This window comes from Zeus faber (genome assembly GCF_960531495.2).
Source record: "Zeus faber genome assembly, chromosome: 12".
Taxonomy (NCBI): Eukaryota; Metazoa; Chordata; class Actinopteri; order Zeiformes; family Zeidae; genus Zeus; species Zeus faber.
The window spans coordinates 28,231,531-28,250,265 of record NC_137196.1 but is presented as its reverse complement, the minus strand read 5'-3'; the positions used below and the strand labels follow the sequence as shown (position 1 = coordinate 28,250,265).

The 18,735-nt window shown below is 45.7% G+C and overlaps 1 protein-coding gene across 1 annotated transcript; it reads right to left on the bottom strand.

Moving 5' to 3' along the window:
- Positions 1-1,537: 1,537 nt before the first annotated feature.
- On the bottom strand, positions 1,538-18,156 carry LOC307237748 (dual specificity protein phosphatase CDC14AB-like; the record flags this gene model as incomplete). Its single annotated transcript, XM_080010512.1, has 14 exons — positions 1,538-1,630; positions 1,924-2,088; positions 2,468-2,547; positions 2,890-3,202; positions 3,647-3,785; positions 3,907-4,137; positions 4,447-4,534; positions 4,892-4,954; positions 5,557-5,623; positions 9,525-9,604; positions 9,739-9,831; positions 10,415-10,490; positions 13,291-13,381; positions 18,111-18,156. 14 exons carry the CDS (start codon positions 18,154-18,156, stop codon positions 1,588-1,590), a joined length of 1,575 nt encoding a protein of 524 aa, XP_079866638.1. The 3' UTR covers positions 1,538-1,587.
- Between the last annotated feature and the right edge of the window lie 579 nt (positions 18,157-18,735).

The following is an 18,735-nucleotide window of genomic DNA, read 5'->3' as shown; positions in this document are numbered from 1 at the left end:
TTCCTTATTCAGAGATAAAAACCTTGACATGTTTGGTGACAGTCAGATAGTAAATCATTCCCCTTAAAAGCAGAGGTCTCAAACTACACGTCCAGGGGCCACACCCGGCCCGTGTGACAATTGAATGCGGCCCGCTACACGTTTATGATGTGCTGTTAAATGCGGCCCACAAATTAATTTAATTTAATATTTTTTTAAATCCCAGTGTTTAATTATACCATGCAATTTTATTCTATTACATATTCAGATTATAAAACAGAATAAAATAGAACATAACAAAGACTTTTTGATTGATTTATATGATCTATTTTGATTTATTTGCATTTTGATAAAAACATTTTTTATTACAATTTGATTGATTCATTTCATTATGTAGGTTTGAGACCCCCACTCTGGAGGAAGGACGATCCAGTGTTAAATCTGCATCATCCAATAGGATGATCAATTCCACTTTGGAAACAGTTGCATAGAAAGTCTGAGATGAAGGGAAACATTTACACGCAGGACGGAGGAATCTCCCTCGAAAGTTTAGTTTTGATCTCACACACATAACACACACACACACACACACACACACACACACACACACACACACACACACACACACACACACACTGCATGACATCGGATAAAAAGCATTTCTCAGTTTCCCTTTTTTAACGTGTTCAGTGTTTATGTATATATATATATATATATATTTTTTTTTTGCGTTAAATCGTTCATCATTGAGCATTGAAATGTTTCCCTCATTACGCTGATGAAGTGCAACAGCTCGGCCGGGTACAGACCCAAACATCCCAAATCCTCATTTCTTTCCTTCCTTTCCGAGATCCAATTTTCTACTCTGCCCCCGAAAAAAAAAGAAAAAAAAAAAAGTTAACAACCTGGGACCTGATCTTTTCAACTGGGATTTGAGCTCCTTCCGCCAACTCCCCAACTCAGCCCACTTGTCGTCTGGGGCCGCGGCGAAATGTTCCTTTAAAATGTCCCTCGTGGTTCAAACCGGAGCGTCCGGAGCGTCCGGAGCGTCCGGAGCGTCCGGAGCGTCCGGAGCGTCCGGAGCGTCCGGAGCGTCCGGAGCGTCCGGCGCCGACCCGTCGTGTTCCGGGAGACAGCTCCATCCCTTTGTCCGCAGAGCGCCGCAGGGCGCGGTTCCCCCTTGGCCTTCGCTCGGTTACAGTGGCTTGGGTGGAGGTCACTTTTTAAGAACTGGGTGTGAAAAGCCGCGGAAGGTGCTCTCATACGTCCCCGCTTCCAAATGGACCCAAAACACGTTTTATTACAGTTCAAAACAAAAGCAGGATTGTCAGTATGAGTCTGAAATATCCCACGCTAGGTTAGATAAAGTGCAGTTGCAGTCAACTCCACTTCCTGGAGGAGGAGGAAGAGGAGGAAGGAGGAAGAGGAAGAGGAGGGGGGAGGAGGAGGAAGAGGAGGATGAGGGAGAGGAAGGGGAGGAGGAGGAGGAGGAGGAGGGGGAGGAGGAGGACGGGATGGGAAGGAGGGGGAGGAGGGAGAGGGGAGGGAGAAGGAGGAAGAGGAGGAGGAGGAGTAGGGAGGGACGATCCGGATACGGTTGCCATGACGTCAGTGAATCACAGCCGGTTTGGTGCTGAACATACTGAAAGGACTGGGGCGAGAGAGAAGGGGCGAGGGGTGGAGGACGGGGAGAGGGCGAGAGAGGGGGGAGAGAATGGGAGAGAGAGGGGGAAGAGAGGGAGGGGCGGTAGGAGAGAGGGGGAGCGAGGGGGGAGAGAGAGAGAGAGAGAGAGTCAGTCACAAGCATCGTCCATCGAACAGTAATATCAGTGTTTTATCTCATCTTTTATCCATTTTTTTAACCCCCAAAAATTCATCCATCATCTCTCTCTTTGACTTTTCCCTGCAGGCACGGCGCCCTGGGGGGGGGGGGGTCCCGCTCACCTCCGGAGGTGGGCGGCGGTGGAGGAGGAGGTGGAGGAGGAGGAGCTCCAGACCAGCTTCTTGGCGCAGGACAGAGACAGCGACGAGGAGGAGGAGGAGAGAGGGAGGAAGGGCGACTTCAGGGGGAGCGGGAGGGAGGCGTGGACGGACTTGGACGGGACCAGCCTGGAGCAGAGGGGAGTCGAGAAATCACTCACAACAAAAAAAATATATTTATTTTTTTTATATTTATTTATATATATATATATATATATATATATATATATATATATATATATATATATATATTTATATATATATATATATATATATTCATATATATTCATTCAGACTTTCATATTCTATGTATTTTCATTCAGTTCCCTCATCGACCACTAGGGGGAGAGAAGAACCAGTTTGTTAAAATCACGTGTAGGAATTCAACAGTGCACTGACACCCTGACTCTTCTCATGCACAGATGGCTTTACACACACACATACACACACACACACACACACACGTGCGCACATGCACGCACACAAACACACACACACACACACGTACCTCGAGGAGGAGGCAGATCGCCGTCCTTTCAGCGCTCTCAGTTTGTCTCCCTGCGTCAGACAGGACTCTCTGCAGTTGTTCTGCACAAGCAGGTGCACACACACAAACACACACGCACGCGCATACACACACATGCGGATGCAACGCGCACACACACACACACACACACACACACACACACACACAATCATGGTCACACGTTATTTCCACATTTCTTTGGAGAAATGATTCAATTGTTTTCCACGGTCTAGTCAGCAGAAATAGCAATATACATATATATATATATATATATATATAATTTTATCACAATACTGGGTCTAAAGATGTGGGGGGTTGGGTGTATTTATTTATTTTTGTTTGTTTTTTTTAGGGGTGTTCGTTAAGGAACGTTTTGATCCTCCGGGCTAAGCCCCGCCCCTCACCTCGACGGGGCTGTAGGACTTATAGAGCGTGGTGTTGATGGACAGGTCGTCCATGCTGGACGGGAGGCAGGACAGAGGCTCTCGCTCGCCGGCATCCATGGCCGAGCTGCGGGGCTGACGGTGCTGTGCTTGTTGTTGTCGTGTTTGCTGTGTTTGCGTTTGTTGTTGTCGTTGTGGTTGTTGCGGCTGTTGTGGCTGCTGTGTTTGTCGCTGTCTCTGCTGCTGAAGTTGCTGCCGACGCTCGATTCTCTGCTGCAGGATCTTCTGCTTGGAGCGATGGACGTCGCCCTGCACCCACATGCTGTGCTGCTTCCTGCACACGCACGCACGCACGCACGCACCCACACACGCACACACACACACACACACACACACACACACACACACGTCATTATTTTCCACATTACCAGACCTGCCAAACTTGGGAAAATATTTTGAGTATACAGTATAGAAATTCATATCATTAGGATATAAAACAGTATACTGTATATACTATATGGTAAGTGCCATTCCAAAATAAATTGCAATCATCGCAGTTTTTCTTGAAAAAAAAAAGAGCGTAAAGTGTGATCAGGATGGGAGCTGGTGCAGGAGGAACAACCAGAGCAGACGCTGCGGTGACACTGACAGATACTCAGTCTGCACAGTGTTGAATATTATCAGGAGACGGATAAATAACTGATCTAAGATCCGATCTAAGAACCGATCAAACACATAAAAATAAATAAGAAAACATCGGCGCTCAAAGCAGACTCACTCCTCCAGGAAGTTCTGCTGGGGCCCGATGATGGAGCCCGGCCGGCAGATCCGGATCCAGGCGATGGCCTCGGCCGCCGTGAAGCGGTAGTGCTTCATCAGGTAGCAGCCAATCAGGGTGCCCGTACGGCCCAGACCCGCTGGGAGTGGACAGATCCAAAATGTACACCTTGATATTCTCAATTTGCCATACTTTGTTTTCGGGGATAACACACATGCGCGCGCGTGCGCACACACACACACACACACACACACACACACCTTTACAGTGCACGGCCACGGCCCCGTCGACCGTTTCACACACATTGAGGAATCGCCTGAGGATGAGGTCGGAGGGCGTGGTGCCGTCCATGAAGAAGAGGTCGTGGTGCTCGAAGCCGGCGTCCGCAAAGCGCCGGCCGTCGTACAACTTCCTGTTGAGACGCACCACCGCCGCCACGTCGTTCTGCCGGAAGTGCTGGAAGTACGCCTCCGGGGCGTGGAGGGGGTAGCCTGCAGGGGGCGGTCAGCAGCCAAACTCATGAAACCACAGATCAATATCGAATAATGGAGGACAAGTTATATCGTAGTGAGACGCGGCGCCTGATGTGAAAGGACATTTTAAACTTTTTTCATATCGTGGCATCATTGTTCACCGGGGACACGTCGGCTGGAAATGGACGGAAAAGAAACGCTAAACCAAATCCCCGGAGGGGCCATGTGGCGGTAAACTCGCTGCCGGGCGCGCCGCCCAAACGTCAGGGAGGAAGAGAGAGAGTCAAATTAACTTTTCGTGGTCCCCGGGCGCCAATTCACACTCACCGTTCTCGATCTTACTGCGAGGGTGGGGGCCGCTGAACGCGAGAACCTTCCCCGGGATGATCCAGTTCATGTCTCCGTTCTCCACCCGCTACGGAGAGAGGGAGGCGTAGCCATGATGTCAGAGGCGTAGCCACGATGTCACTTTGATTGTTGTTGTTGTTACATTGTATTTGCATGCTTTGGAAGTACAAACATAGCCTCATCGAATAAATAACACTCGAAATTTACTTTTTTTCAAGAACTGAGCGAGGCAGAAAGACAGAAAGAAAGAAAGAAAGAAAGAAAGAAAGAAAGAAAGAAAGAAAAAATAAAGAAAGAAGGAAATAAAAAAAGGTAAGAAAAAAGAATGAAAGAAATAAAATATGAAAGAAAGAAAGAAAGAAAGGATAAATCAGCCTAACTCCAAGGGAAGTCCTTGCGGCAGCGTTCCGGTGACTGTCCTCACCTCATAATGTTCATATTCCTCCACATCAAAGCTTTCAAAGTCCAAAAAGCCGTACTGCACCGCCTACAGGATGGACAGAGCGAGAGAGGGAGAGAGACAGAAAGAGAGAGGGAGGGAGGGAGCGAGCGAGCGAGGGAGGGATTGGAGGGCGCATGTTATTCACTGACTCAGTGCAGCGTGTGATTGAATCTGACCTAGACTAACCCCGTCTGTGTGATGTAACTTCTGTCTACCTCATCCTCTCTCTCTCTCTCTCCCTCTCTCTATCGCTCTCTCCCTCTCTCTATCTCTCTCTCTCTCTCTATCTCTCTCTATCTCTCTCTCCCTCTCTCTCTCTCTCTCTCTCTCTCCCTCTCTCTCTCTCTCTCTCTCTCTCTCCTACTCTCTCTCTCTCCCTTGTTATGTTTACCGTTCTCTCGCTAAACCCCAGTGGGACTAAAGGATTAACCATGGTAACCACGGAGAGTATCTGTGTATCGCTGCACCAGTACATGTGTAACAACAAGGTTTCAGGCGGGATTTCTCGGGCGTTGGTTTTGATGGTTTTCTGCGCCGTTTCGGGGTTCGGTACAATATGGATTTATTTTTATCTGTTCTGGCCTCGGCAGCGTTTTGTCTCCGTGGTGTCCCCTTTTATTTTTTATTTTATTTATTTTTTTCCCTACCTTGCATATTCCTTGAAGGCAGTCCAGAACGGTGAGGTTGTAGAAGCAGTCTCCCACCGCCGCATCCCTGGTAACAACACACACACACACACACACACACAGAAAAATATTATTCATTCTTTGACCATTATGTCAGCATTAAGCTTAATCTACTACTGTACCAAATAAAAAGACAACCAAACTAATATCAGGATAAGCTTTCCAGTAAAAGTGAGTTTTAAGAAGAGATTTAAAAGCTGCCACTCATCCTCTGCGGCTCAGGCCGACCAGAGTCCTGGAGCAGAGTCCTGGAGCAGAGTCCTGGAGCAGAGTCCTGGAGCGACCTTCGTCCAGAGTCCGTTCAATAAGGAAACGGAGTAAAATAAAAGGTTTTTATTTGCCCCATCGCTGGAACGCCAATAGTGGCATGGGCCCCCAGTGGGGACTGGGCCCCGGTGGAGCTGCGCCGTCAGTGCTTACACCACTGACCCGACCTAACCCTGCCAAACCCCATTGAAACCCTGACCCTACCAACCCCTAACCCTATCTTACCCTAAATTACTACCTAACTCTGCCTAACCCAAATGACACCCTAGCCCTACCAAGCCCTAACCCTATCTAACCCTAACTACCCCTACCTAACTCTACCTAACCCTGCCTAACCCATATGAGACCCTAACCCTACCAGGCCCTAACTCTAACTACCCCTACCTAACTCTACCTAACCCTGCCTAACCCAATGAAACCCTGACCCTACCAAGCTCTAACCCTATCTTACCCTTAGAGCCCGTGGAGCCTTTCTGTGTGGAGTTTGCATGTTCTTCCCGTGCTTTCCTCCACCTAACATCAGTAAGGACCCCCACCAAAAACATGCACACATCACCATTGTCTGACTAGCGATGGACAGGACCTGGTACCCGGGCGTCGTCGTCGAATGCTGCCCACTGCTCCTGGCTGCCCCCCGGAGGAAGGACAAGCCAGGATAAGAGAAATGCAGAGGCCTCATTTCACCAGCCACCACCCAGAAAGCATGTGTGTGTGTGTGTGTGTGTGTGTGTGTGTGTGTATATATATATATATATATGCATGTGTTGTAGTGCGGTGTGTCAACCATGACAATGAAACCCTAAACCTAACCCTATATAACCCTAACATACTCCAACTCTACCTCACCCAAATGAAACCCTAACCCTATATAACCCAAACATACTCCAACACTACCTAACCCCAATTAAACCCTAACCCTACCAAGCCCTTAGCCTAACTAACCCTGCCTAATGAAACCCTAACCCTACCTAACCCTAACCCCATCCATAACCCACCCCAATTCTGCCTAATCCTAACCATCCCAACCTTGACCCCAGCTCCACCCAACCTTACGGGTACAGAACGTAGCCCTGCTGACAACCTGGTGTTGACTGACGCTGGCAAACAACATTCTTTGCATAACTCTCACATCCTCACTCTGACCTCACGAAACTGGAACGGTAAGAACAAGCTTTCTTAACACAGACAAGTGCATTATGGGTAGCATGAGTGTTAAGAACACAACTCTGGACCGTGAAGTTCTGCTGGTTCTGTACGTCGTCCTTCTACAGCAGTTCTACAGCAAACCCCCCTGTGTGGCGGGGACTGGAAGGGTAAAAAAAACGGGATTCCCTTAAATATCAAGATTTTAATCCGTAACTCATTTCAAATCACCAAACTGCGAGTTTAATTGTTATTTATATGGCATTTGTTCATACAAGTTTTATTATATTTTTGATGGCTCCTCGGTTTCTGTGAGATGTTGTCCTGAAATAACGCTCGGACGGACTGAACAAACAGATCGGGACCTAACGTTGGAAGACTGGCACATGACGCCAGCACTGTTTGGGAAGAACGATTCACTCGTTTCCCGAGGTCTGAAACCGTCATGGCTGGGGGACGGGGGCTCGCGGTCGCTTCCCGACGCGCTGCTGGGATTAGCGGCGCCCCAATCCACGTGGAAAACAGATCTCGAGTCAGCTTTGAAAAAAAAAAAGGTTGACGAGCGGAACCCCCGGCTGTCGGCGGGAACCGCTCGACTCCCGCGCTGCGCCACGGGGTGTGATCCTGTTTGGTCGTGACCTCACACCGACGATCTGACCCCGAGGGTTTAATCTGTGACCTGAGCAACCGACGGGATTTAACATCATCGGTGTTTGAACCAAACACACGATGACATCACTGTTTATTGTGAGAAGGATGTGTGTGTGTGTGTGTGTGTGTGTGTGCGTGCGTGCGTGCGTGTGAGTGCGTGCGTGCGTGCGTGCGTGCGTGCGTGTGTGTGTGTGCATGTGTGTGTGAGTGCGTGCGTGTGTGTGTGGAGTGTGTGCATGCGCGTGCATGTGTGTGCGTGTGTGCGTGCGTGGGTGCGTATGAGTGTGTGCGGGTGTGTGCGTGAATGCGTTTGTGTGCGTGCGCGTGCGTGCATGCGTGTGTGTGTGTGTGTGTGTGTGCGTGGGTGTGTATGCATGCGTGTGTGTGTGTGTGTCTGTGTGCGTGCGTGTGTGCGTGCGTGTGTGTGTGTGTGTGTCTGTGTGCGTGCGTGTGTGCGTGCATGTGTGTGTGTGTGTGTCTGTGTGCGTGCGTGTGTGCGTGCGTGTGTGCGTGCGTGTGTGTGGGCTAGGACTAGGGTTGTACCCGAATCCACATACGTTTTTCTGGAAAGCACAGATAATGCGATGGAAATGGGACATTTCTTCGACACAAAGTTGCTCGTTATTTTTCGGGGGAAAAGGGTTGGACTGAGATGTCTGTGCTCCGGCCTCTGAAAAGGCAGCGCCGCCGGGGCGTCGACCCGAGCGTCGACCCGAGCGCAGACAGACGCGTCTCACTCGCTCGGGGAGCAAGGTTCGTGTGCTTGGAGTCCTCAGCAGGAGAGTGCTGACAAGATGTAAAGGGAGGGTGGAGGTGGTTTTTTTACATTACATTGATCAGACGCTTTTATCCAAAGTGACTTAAAATTATTCAAACACCGACGGACGCAGCCATCAGGAGCAATTAGGGGTTAAGTGTCTTGCTCAAGGACACTACAGCATGCTAGCAGGAGGAGCCTGAGATCCAACCAGGAACCTTTAGATCACTAGACCACCAGCTCTACCTCCTGAGCTACCAGCTATCATGATGGGGTTCAGACAGTTCATAAAAGTTTGTTCAGTTCTTAATAAAAACAAAAAAGAAGAGAGAGAGACAGAGACGAAAAGTACAGTATGAGGATGTAGACATATGTTTCATAATTAATCATATGCCAATATCAAATCAATTAGATGCTTTGAAGTCACAAACATTGCATCGCCAGTGATTGTTTTGTTAGAAATACGACATTTGTGACATGGCTTCCGGTACAAGCCACGCCCACTTCTATCCGAAGACAGGTGCAGGGAGAGATAATGACGTGTGTGTACACCTCCAGCGTGCACAGCGCCAGGCCGGGATGAGCACGTATTAGCAGCAAGTCCAGATCACCAATCACACACACACACACACACACACGCGCACACGCAAACAGACACACGCGAACAGACAAACACACACATGCATGTCCGTACATGATTATCGCTAAAAAGATCATCCAGATTATTTTGCTAAATATTGTGATTATGATTATCCGTATCAATGATCTTCGGAACAAATACCCTCTTTTGCATTTTTTTGTATTTTGCCTTCCAAATAAACATTTTGAGCATCAAAGGACTTGCCCTCTCTGGAAGCACTTCACTAGACACGCACACACACACACACACACACACACACACACACACACACTCACACGCCCACTCTGTTAACCTGCTGGAGGTCCCCGCGTGGATTGGGATGATGGATATTAAATGAAGGTGCGGGGGAGCTTGCTTGGGGTAAGATTATACAGTTGGTCAATTGCCGCCTGAAGAGAACATACACACACACACTCCTGCCTGTAAAAACAGTTTTGTGTGTGTGCGTGCGCGTGTGCGTGTGTGTCCTACCTGAAAGGGATGCAAGCTGGGTTGTTTCCTGACATCAGAGTCATGTAAGCCTCGTCTGGACTCCTCTTCAGATAGATTACCTGGAGAGGTTCAGTTTAAGAGTTAGACAGATAGACAGACAGACAGACAGACAGACAGACAGACAGACAGATAGATAGATAGATGGATGGATGATGGGTGGATGGATGGATGATGGATGGATGGAGGTACTCACAGCGTAGGCACCTATGAGCACTGCAGCGTTGGCTCTCTTCTTCTGGTCAAAGCTGGTGTAGTGGATCAACCTCTTTCTGGACGTGCTGAAGGACTGAGGACGTGCAGAGTTGTTCTTGTTCAGTTTACTCAGGAAGACACAGACCCTCACAAACAAAATGCCCTGAATATAAAACCTTATTCCAGGAAGAGAAGAGAAAACCAAAATGAAGCCACTACACATCATCTCTGGGGTCCATGTTCACAAATGTTAATAAAGGTCTGAACAGTAGAAATCAATGAGGGAGTTGATGTGGACTGACGGATGGAAAATGGCGTCGGAATAGGAAAGCGGACGAAAACAAAGATGTCCCCATGACGCCGTGTGCCGCCCAGCGGCCAGGACCCTCGGGTTGGTTCACATGACAGAGACACCAAAATAAGGGCCGTGAATTAATCATCGGCCAAAGCTGGGTGGCGTTGCGGCCCCCCCGCGGCGGAAGAGCCGCCGGAGAGAATCAGAGCGTCCCCGACGTCTGGCCGCAGGGCGGCGGCCGATCCGATTGCATTTGGGTCCCCCGGGCAGCTGGCCGTCGTGGGGCCGAATACGGTGAGACACGCGGGGAGGGGGGGGGGGTCCGCCCGCTCCATAACCTCGGGGTAAATACGGCTTGAGTTTCGCAGCGATGATCTCTCACCTTGAGCTTCTTGTTGAGTTTGCCGCAGTATCTGTACAGCATGGCCAGGTTGAGGGGGCCGAAGTCTGCGTAGAAACTGAAAACACGCGCGCACACACACACACACACACACACCCACACACACGCACACACACACACCCACGCCGGTTTCAGATACAGTGTTATAGGCGCTTTAGCGCGAGAGCTGAAATCCCAATTCCCAAAAATGCATGTTGGGATATTTGTACTCTCGCAGTGAACATTCTGGGGTGTATCCCGGGTGAAGGATGAGAGACGTCTCCCAGAACTCCCTACCCTGCAGTTGCAGGCGGATCCCGAGCCTCCGCTTTCACCTCCATCACGGCGCTTAAACGAGTGGGAATAAAAGCACTTTTCCTTTTCATTTTTCCAACAGTGCGTTGTGCTCTGCTATTTTCGACCACAAAGTGTGTATTTTAACATGAATCAGTACAGGCTCAGTGCCTTTGCCTCGCGTGCTCCAAAATTCACAGTGTGAAAAAGGCAACTCAATAAGTAATTCCGCGAGTAGTTTTAAAGTGAAATAACTTTCCGATGAAGTCATTTTCCTCATCACGGCTGGTGCAGAGCACTGGGGGTGACAGTAATATATCCACCTGTGGTAGTCGGCCAAAAATATTAAATAACACCCGGAATAATAGAAAATCAGCACGTTGGTGTGACTAATCCCCTCAAACTCCGTCTTGGGGTGCGCGTGTCGTCCTGTTGACCGACACCACTTCCCACCCTGGTTGCACTTTCATTACAGAAGTTTGGGGGAACACTCAGCCCGTAAATTAAACGCTGTGACCACGGGGCGGTGAAGCACACTGACGTAAAGTCCACGCATCCACGCGTCATCAAGGTGCCTCCAAGCGAGCCCCCACGCCGCGGACCTGCGGGTGGAGGAGCTGCTTAGAGGCGGCCTTTCTTTCCATCTTTTCTCTCCGGGGTTCATTTTTCGTTTCATTTCGGGGGGGCAGCCGCGAAATCCCGTCGCACCCCCGCGCCGCGGCCGCAACGAGGTGATTCGGGCGGTGTCGGGTGGCGACGACATGCCCGTAGAGAGGTGCTGGTTCACTCCGGTGGCGTTCCAACCACAGGTGCCATTTCCAGCAAACAGGAACTCCTTTTGTGCTGCTTAGGAATTTGGGCCTTTTTCCCCACAGGAGGAACTCAGCTCTGAGATGGGAAACCCGAGAGGCCGAAACACGGCGTCCGATGTGACCGCCGCACAGTCTGGGAACCCCCGCGGCGACCGTCGGGGTTTCCCGGTGCGGGAAGGCTCCCGGTGCCGGAACGCTTCTCCCTCGCTCCCTTCCGGCACCTTGGCGCCGCTCGCCCGACAACGCTCCGTCCTAAATCCCTGTCCACCGCCGGGGCCGCTGATCTCAACTTGACCCACATCTTACGGCGGGATCAAAACCAGCGGCTTAACTCTCCTGGGGATGAACGGCACGCTTGGCCTATCAGACCGGAATTCAAAACCAAGAAATGTCTCCACGTTCTCTGTCTTACCGTGAATAAATTGATGAATGAGTTATTTTGAAGTGAGTCATGATTCATTCGGCGTCGTGGACGTTCAGAACCTCCAGGAGAGAAGGCGGCCATCTTTAACCCGTATGGTGCTGTGGGCATGCATTCATGTGTGTAGCCCGGGAAGGAAGGAAGGGAGGAGGGAGGTAGGGAGGGGGAGGAAAGGAGGGAGGGAAGGAAGAAGGATTTGTATGAAGGAAGGAAGGAAGGAAGGAAGGAAGGAGGGATGGAGGGAGGGAGGGAGGTAGGGAGGGGGAGGAAAGGAGGGAGGGAAGGAAGAAGGATTTGTATGAAGGGAGGAAGGATGGAAACAAGGAAGGAAGGAAACAAGGAAGGAAGGAAGGAAGGAAGGAAGGAAGGAAGGAGGGATTTGTATGAAGGAAGGAAGGAAGGAGGGCAGGAAAGAAGTAAGGAAGGAGGGATGGAAGGGGGGATTTGTATGAAGTAAGGAAGGAAGGAGGGAAGAAAGGAAGGAAGGAAGGAAGGAAGGAGTGACGCAAGGAGGAGGGGTAGGAAAGTAGGCAGGAGGGAAGGAAGAGAGGAAGGAAATAAGGAAGGAAGCAAGGAAGGAGGGATTTGTATGAAGGAAGGAAGGAAGGAGGGCAGGAAAGAAGTAAGGAAGGAGGGCTGGAAGGAGGGATTTGTATGAGGTAAGGAAGGAAGGAGGGAAGAAAGGAAGGAAGGAAATAAGGAAGGAGTGAAGCAAGGAGGGATTTGTATGAAGGAAGGAAGGAAGGAAGGAAGGAAGAAAGGAAGAAAGGAAGGCAGGGGAGAGGAAGGAAATAAGGAAGGGGGAGGAAGACAGGAAGGAAAAAAGGAAGGAAGAGAGGAAGGAAAAAAGGAAATAAGGAAGGAGGGATGGAGGGAGGGATTTGTATGAAGGAAGGAAGGAAGGAAGGAAGGAAGGAAGGAGGAGAGGAGGGAAAGTAGGAAGGAGGGATTTGTACGAAGAAAGGAGGGAAGGAAAAAGGAGGAGGGGAAGGAGGAGAGGTAGGGAGAGAGGGAAGGAAGAGAGGAGGGAAATAAGGAAGGAAGAGAGGAAGGACAAAAGGAGATAAGGAGAGAGGGAAGGAAGGGGGCAGAAAGGATGAAGGGAGGGGGCGAGGGACAAACAAAGCAAAGACAGGGAGGGGAGACGGGAAAGTGATGGGAACGGAGGGCGAGCGGGAATGTTTAGGTGACGGAGAGACGCCTCCGTCACCAGCTCCGCCAAGGAGCTAAAAGCGAACGGCAGGAGGCGCAGCGTGAGCGGCGCGGGACGTGACGGATGCAGCCTCCACCCAGACGTCTGACGTTGACACATTTTGAACCCTGCATTGAAGTGCAAAAGGTGTTGCTCTCACCTCTCGTAGACGTACTCGTCGTCCGTGCTGAAGTAGTGGGCGTCGGCCGTGTTCTTGGGTTTGACGCGGAGGGTTGCAAAGTACAGACGCTCTGTGGTGGAAGGAGGGAACGAGGGAGGAGGAGGAGGAGGAGGAGGAGACGAGGAGGAGGAGGAGGAGGAGGAGGAGGAGACGAGGAGGAGGAGGAGGAGGAGGAGGAGGTGTTGAGAGAAAACTGACACTGTGAAGGAGGAGGACGACGTAGACGCAGGAGGAGTCATATAAAATATGTATCCAGCCAGGTCTAAGTGCTGAAACAGCAGAAGTCTGAAAAATGTCAGGTTATAGATGGTTAAGTTATGTATAATGTTATAGATGGTTAAGTTATCTATAATGTTATAGATGGTTAAGTTATGTATAATGTTATAGATGGTTAAGTTATGTATAATGTTATAGATGGTTAAGTTATGTATAATGTTATAGATGGTTAAGTTATGTATAATGTTATAGATGGTTAAGTTATCTATAATGTTATAGATGGTTAAGTTATGTATAATGTTATAGATGGTTAAGTTATGTATAATGTTATAGATGGTTAAGTTATGTATAATGTTATAGATGGTTAAGTTATGTATAATGTTATAGATGGTTTAGTTATGTATAATGTTATAGATGGTTAAGTTATGTATAATGTTATAGATGGTTAAGTTATGTATAATGTTATAGATGGTTAAGTTTATGTATAATGTTATAGATGGTTAAGTTTATGTATAATGTTATAGATGGTTAAGTTATGTATAATGTTATAGATGGTTAAGTTATGTATAATGTTATAGATGGTTAAGTTTAGGTATAATGTTATAGATGGTTAAGTTTATGTATAATGTTATAGATGGTTAAGTTGAGGTATAATGTTATAGATGGTTAAGTTATGTATAATGTTATAGATGGTTAAGTTATGTATAATGTTATAGATGGTTTAGTTATGTATAATGTTATAGATGGTTAAGTTAGGTATAATGTTATAGATGGTTAAGTTTAGGTATAATGTTATAGATGGTTAAGTTATGTATAATGTTATAGATGGTTAAGTTTAGGTATAATGTTATAGATGGTTAAGTTATGTATAATGTTATAGATGGTTAAGTTTAGGTATAATGTTATAGATGGTTAAGTTTATGTATAATGTTATAGATGGTTAAGTTTAGGTATAATGTTATAGATGGTTAAGTTTAGGTATAATGTTATAGATGGTTAAGTTATGTATAATGTTATAGATGGTTAAGTTATGTATAATGTTATAGATGGTAAAGTTTATGTATAATGTTATAGATGGTTAAGTTGAGGTATAATGTTATAGATGGTTAAGTTATGTATAATGTTATAGATGGTTAAGTTATGTATAATGTTATAGATGGTTTAGTTATGTATAATGTTATAGATGGTTAAGTTATGTATAATGTTATAGATGGTTAAGTTTAGGTATAATGTTATAGATGGTTAAGTTATGTATAATGTTATAGATGGTTAAGTTTAGGTATAATGTTATAGATGGTTAAGTTATGTATAATGTTATAAATGGTTAAGTTATGTATAATGTTATAGATGGTTAAGTTATGTATAATGTTATAGATGGTTAAGTTATGTATAATGTTATAGATGGTTAAGTTTAGGTATAATGTTATAGATGGTTAAGTTTAGGTATAATGTTATAGATGGTTAAGTTTAGGTATAATGTTATAGATGGTAAAGTTTATGTATAATGTTATAGATGGTTAAGTTGAGGTATAATGTTATAGATGGTTAAGTTATGTATAATGTTATGGATGGTTAAGTTTAGGTATAATGTTATAGATGGTTAAGTTGAGGTATAATGTTATAGATGGTTAAGTTGAGGTATGATGTTATAGATGGTTAAGTTATGTATAATGTTATAAATGGTTAAGTTTAGGTATAATGTTATAGATGGTTAAGTTATGTATAATGTTATAGATGGTTAAGTTATGTATAATGTTATAGATGGTTACGTTATGTATAATGTTATAGATGGTTAAGTTTAGGTATAATGTTATAGATGGTTAAGTTATGTATAATGTTATAGATGGTTAAGTTATGTATAATGTTATAGATGGTTAAGTTATGTATAATGTTATAGATGGTTAAGTTATGTATAATGTTATAGATGGTTAAGTTTAGGTATAATGTTATAGATGGTTAAGTTTAGGTATAATGTTATAGATGGTTAAGTTATGTATAATGTTATAGATGGTTAAGTTTAGGTATAATGTTATAGATGGTTAAGTTATGTATAATGTTATAGATGGTTAAGTTTAGGTATAATGTTATAGATGGTTAAGTTATGTATAATGTTATAGATGATTAAGTTATGTATAATGTTATAGATGGTTAAGTTATGTATAATGTTATAGATGGTTAAGTTATGTATAATGTTATAGATGGTTAAGTTTAGGTATAATGTTATAGATGGTTAAGTTATGTATAATGTTATAGATGGTTAAGTTATGTATAATGTTATAGATGGTTAAGTTTAGGTATAATGTTATAGATGGTTAAGTTATGTATAATGTTATGGATGGTAAAGTTTAGGTATAATGTTATAGATGGTTAAGTTGAGGTATAATGTTATAGATGGTTAAGTTGAGGTATGATGTTATAGATGGTTAAGTTGAGGTATGATGTTATAGATGGTTAAGTTTAGGTATTAGGTTATAGATGGTTAAGTTTAGGTATTCGGTTATAGATGGTTACGTTTAGGTATTCGGTTATAGATGGTTAAGTTTAGTTATTCAGTTATAGATGGTTAAGTTTAGGTATTCGGTTATAGATGCTTAAGTTTAGGTATTAGGTTAAAGATGGTTAAGTTTAGGTATTCGGTTATAGATGGTTAAGTTTAGTTATTCAGTTATAGATGGTTAAGTTTAGGTATTCGGTTATAGATGCTTAAGTTTAGGTATTAGGTTAAAGATGGTTAAGTTTAGGTATTAGGTTATAGATGGTTAAGTGTAGGTATTAGGTTATAGATGGTTAAGTTTAGGTATTCGGTTATAGATGGTTAAGTTTAGGTATTAGGTTATAGATGGTTAAGTGTAGGTATTCGGTTATAGATGGTTAAGTTTAGGTATTAGGTTATAGATGGTTAAGTTTAGGTATTAGGTTATAGATGGTTAAGTGTAGGTATTAGGTTATAGATGGTTAAGTGTAGGTATTAGGTTATAGATGGTTAAGTGTAGGTATTAGGTTATGGATGGTTAAGTGTAGGTATTCGGTTATAGATGGTTAAGTTTAGGTATTAGGTTATAGATGGTTAAGTTTAGGTATTAGGTTATAGATGGTTAAGTGTAGGTATTAGGTTATAGATGGTTAAGTGTAGGTATTAGGTTATAGATGGTTAAGTGTAGGTATTAGGTTATGGATGGTTAAGTGTAGGTATTCGGTTATAGATGGTTAAGTTTAGGTATTAGGTTATAGATGGTTAAGTTTAGGTATTAGGTTATAGATGGTTAAGTGTAGGTATTAGGTTATAGATGGTTAAGTGTAGGTATTGGGTTATGGATGGTTAAGTGTAGGTATTCGGTTATAGATGGTTAAGTGTAGGTATTAGGTTATAGATGGTTAAGTGTAGGTATTAGGTTATGGATGGTTAAGTGTAGGTATTCGGTTATAGATGGCACCTTCTGACTATTAGGAGCAGCTTGAGTCCAGGTCTGGGAAACCGCTCCCCATGACTCAAGGGACGGCTTTAGTCGGTGTGTTTGCTCCACGCAGGTGTTTTGTGTTTTGGAGGAAACCACAGGAACAAGTGGAGAAGGTGCAAACTGGTGTGCGTCCCATTTATGTTTTGCTTTGGTTGTCAAATGTACATCTCCATGTTCCTGCGCACACCAGCCTACGTCGTCGTTATTGCCTACAACTGTGCCGTCTTTTCAACTTCATTCACTCATACATTGCGTGTGATTTTAGTCTGACTCTTGTTTATTAATGTCCACTGTCCCTGAAAAATGACTAAAATAACTCTCACTGTAAAAATAAGCTTGACATGAGGAACAGAGGCAGCATCATAAAATTGGCGTCCATTTGGTCTGTTTACATTTCCCTGGTGCCTTGGTTTATTCATTGAATTCACTGAACGCTGAGTTGAATTAATGGGTGTTTTCTCGATTCATAGTGGGCTGTAATAATGTTAATTAAAGATTAAGGCTATTTTTTTTAATCCATGTGCATGTAGTAATCAGACGGGCGGTGTTATCACCACCCGGATATAGTATTTGTACTCATACATTTAGGAAGTCATATTTAGGAAGGAATTTTTTAAATCATCCTGTTCTTTTCTGAGTTCATTTCAAAAACAGTTTATTTTCTTCTACATCCATAAGTACATTCCTATTAATAAGCTTTTTTTTTTTTTTGCTCAGCTAGATGAGATATTTTTTTCCTCTCCCTCCTTTTTAAACTTCACCTTCACCTTGAATTATGAGATTATATATATATACTGTGCTGCACTTTCTTACTAATTCGTTTGTCTGCACACTTGAGAGGATTTCCACAAGTGACAGGACTTCAGCATCATTTGTTTCACCACTTGCAGTGCATGTGACACCCCTGTACCTCATGACTGCTTGTTACTATACTTAGTACTTAGTATACTAGTTATTACATTTAGTATTGTATATATTACTATACCTATGACTTGACTATCATCACTCAGCGCGGAGTTCAGGTCACACAACAACAACATGTTGCTTTGTGATACTGTTCTAAACTCTTTTTCCACATCGGCTCAGTTGCGCCACATTAAATATTGACGCCGGTGCGTCTCTCACCTTTGACGAACTCCGCCGCGCCGTGCCGCTCGTATTCTTCCGCCATCCGGCCGAAGAAAGCCCCGACGGGCGCCGGCGGCGGCGTTATCTGCGCTGGGAGAAGCGAAGGGTCCGGGGCGGTCCCCTCGACGCGCGGCGCGGTCCGGGTCCGGCGTCACCGCCAAGAGAAAGGCTTCTCATCGCTCGGCGACGGTCCGGGGCGGTCGACGGTCCTCGGTCCTCGGTCCGAGCCTCGCTGCGGTGCGCGCGTCAGAGCCGCCGGACGCGCGTCCAACCCCGGGCTCTCCAAGCCCCGTGCGTCCGTCGCCGGTTGACGCACTGGCTCCGTTTTTTGGGGGGGAAACAAACAAAAAAAACAAAAAAACAGAGAAACAAAAAAACAAAGACTCAACGTCTCGTGTCACTGGGGCTGGAAACTCGCAGAAGGCTTCGTCTGGTCCGGAGGAGCTGCTGCGCGCTGCGCTTCACCTCCACCGCGCAGCGCGCTCTGCACACGCTCCGTCTTTACGCACAGCGCGCAATGACGCGCTGCAACCAGGATGTGCGCACACGTCCGTGCGTGCGTGCGGGCGGGCGTGCGCAACCCCCCCCCCACACACACACACACACACACATAATCCACACA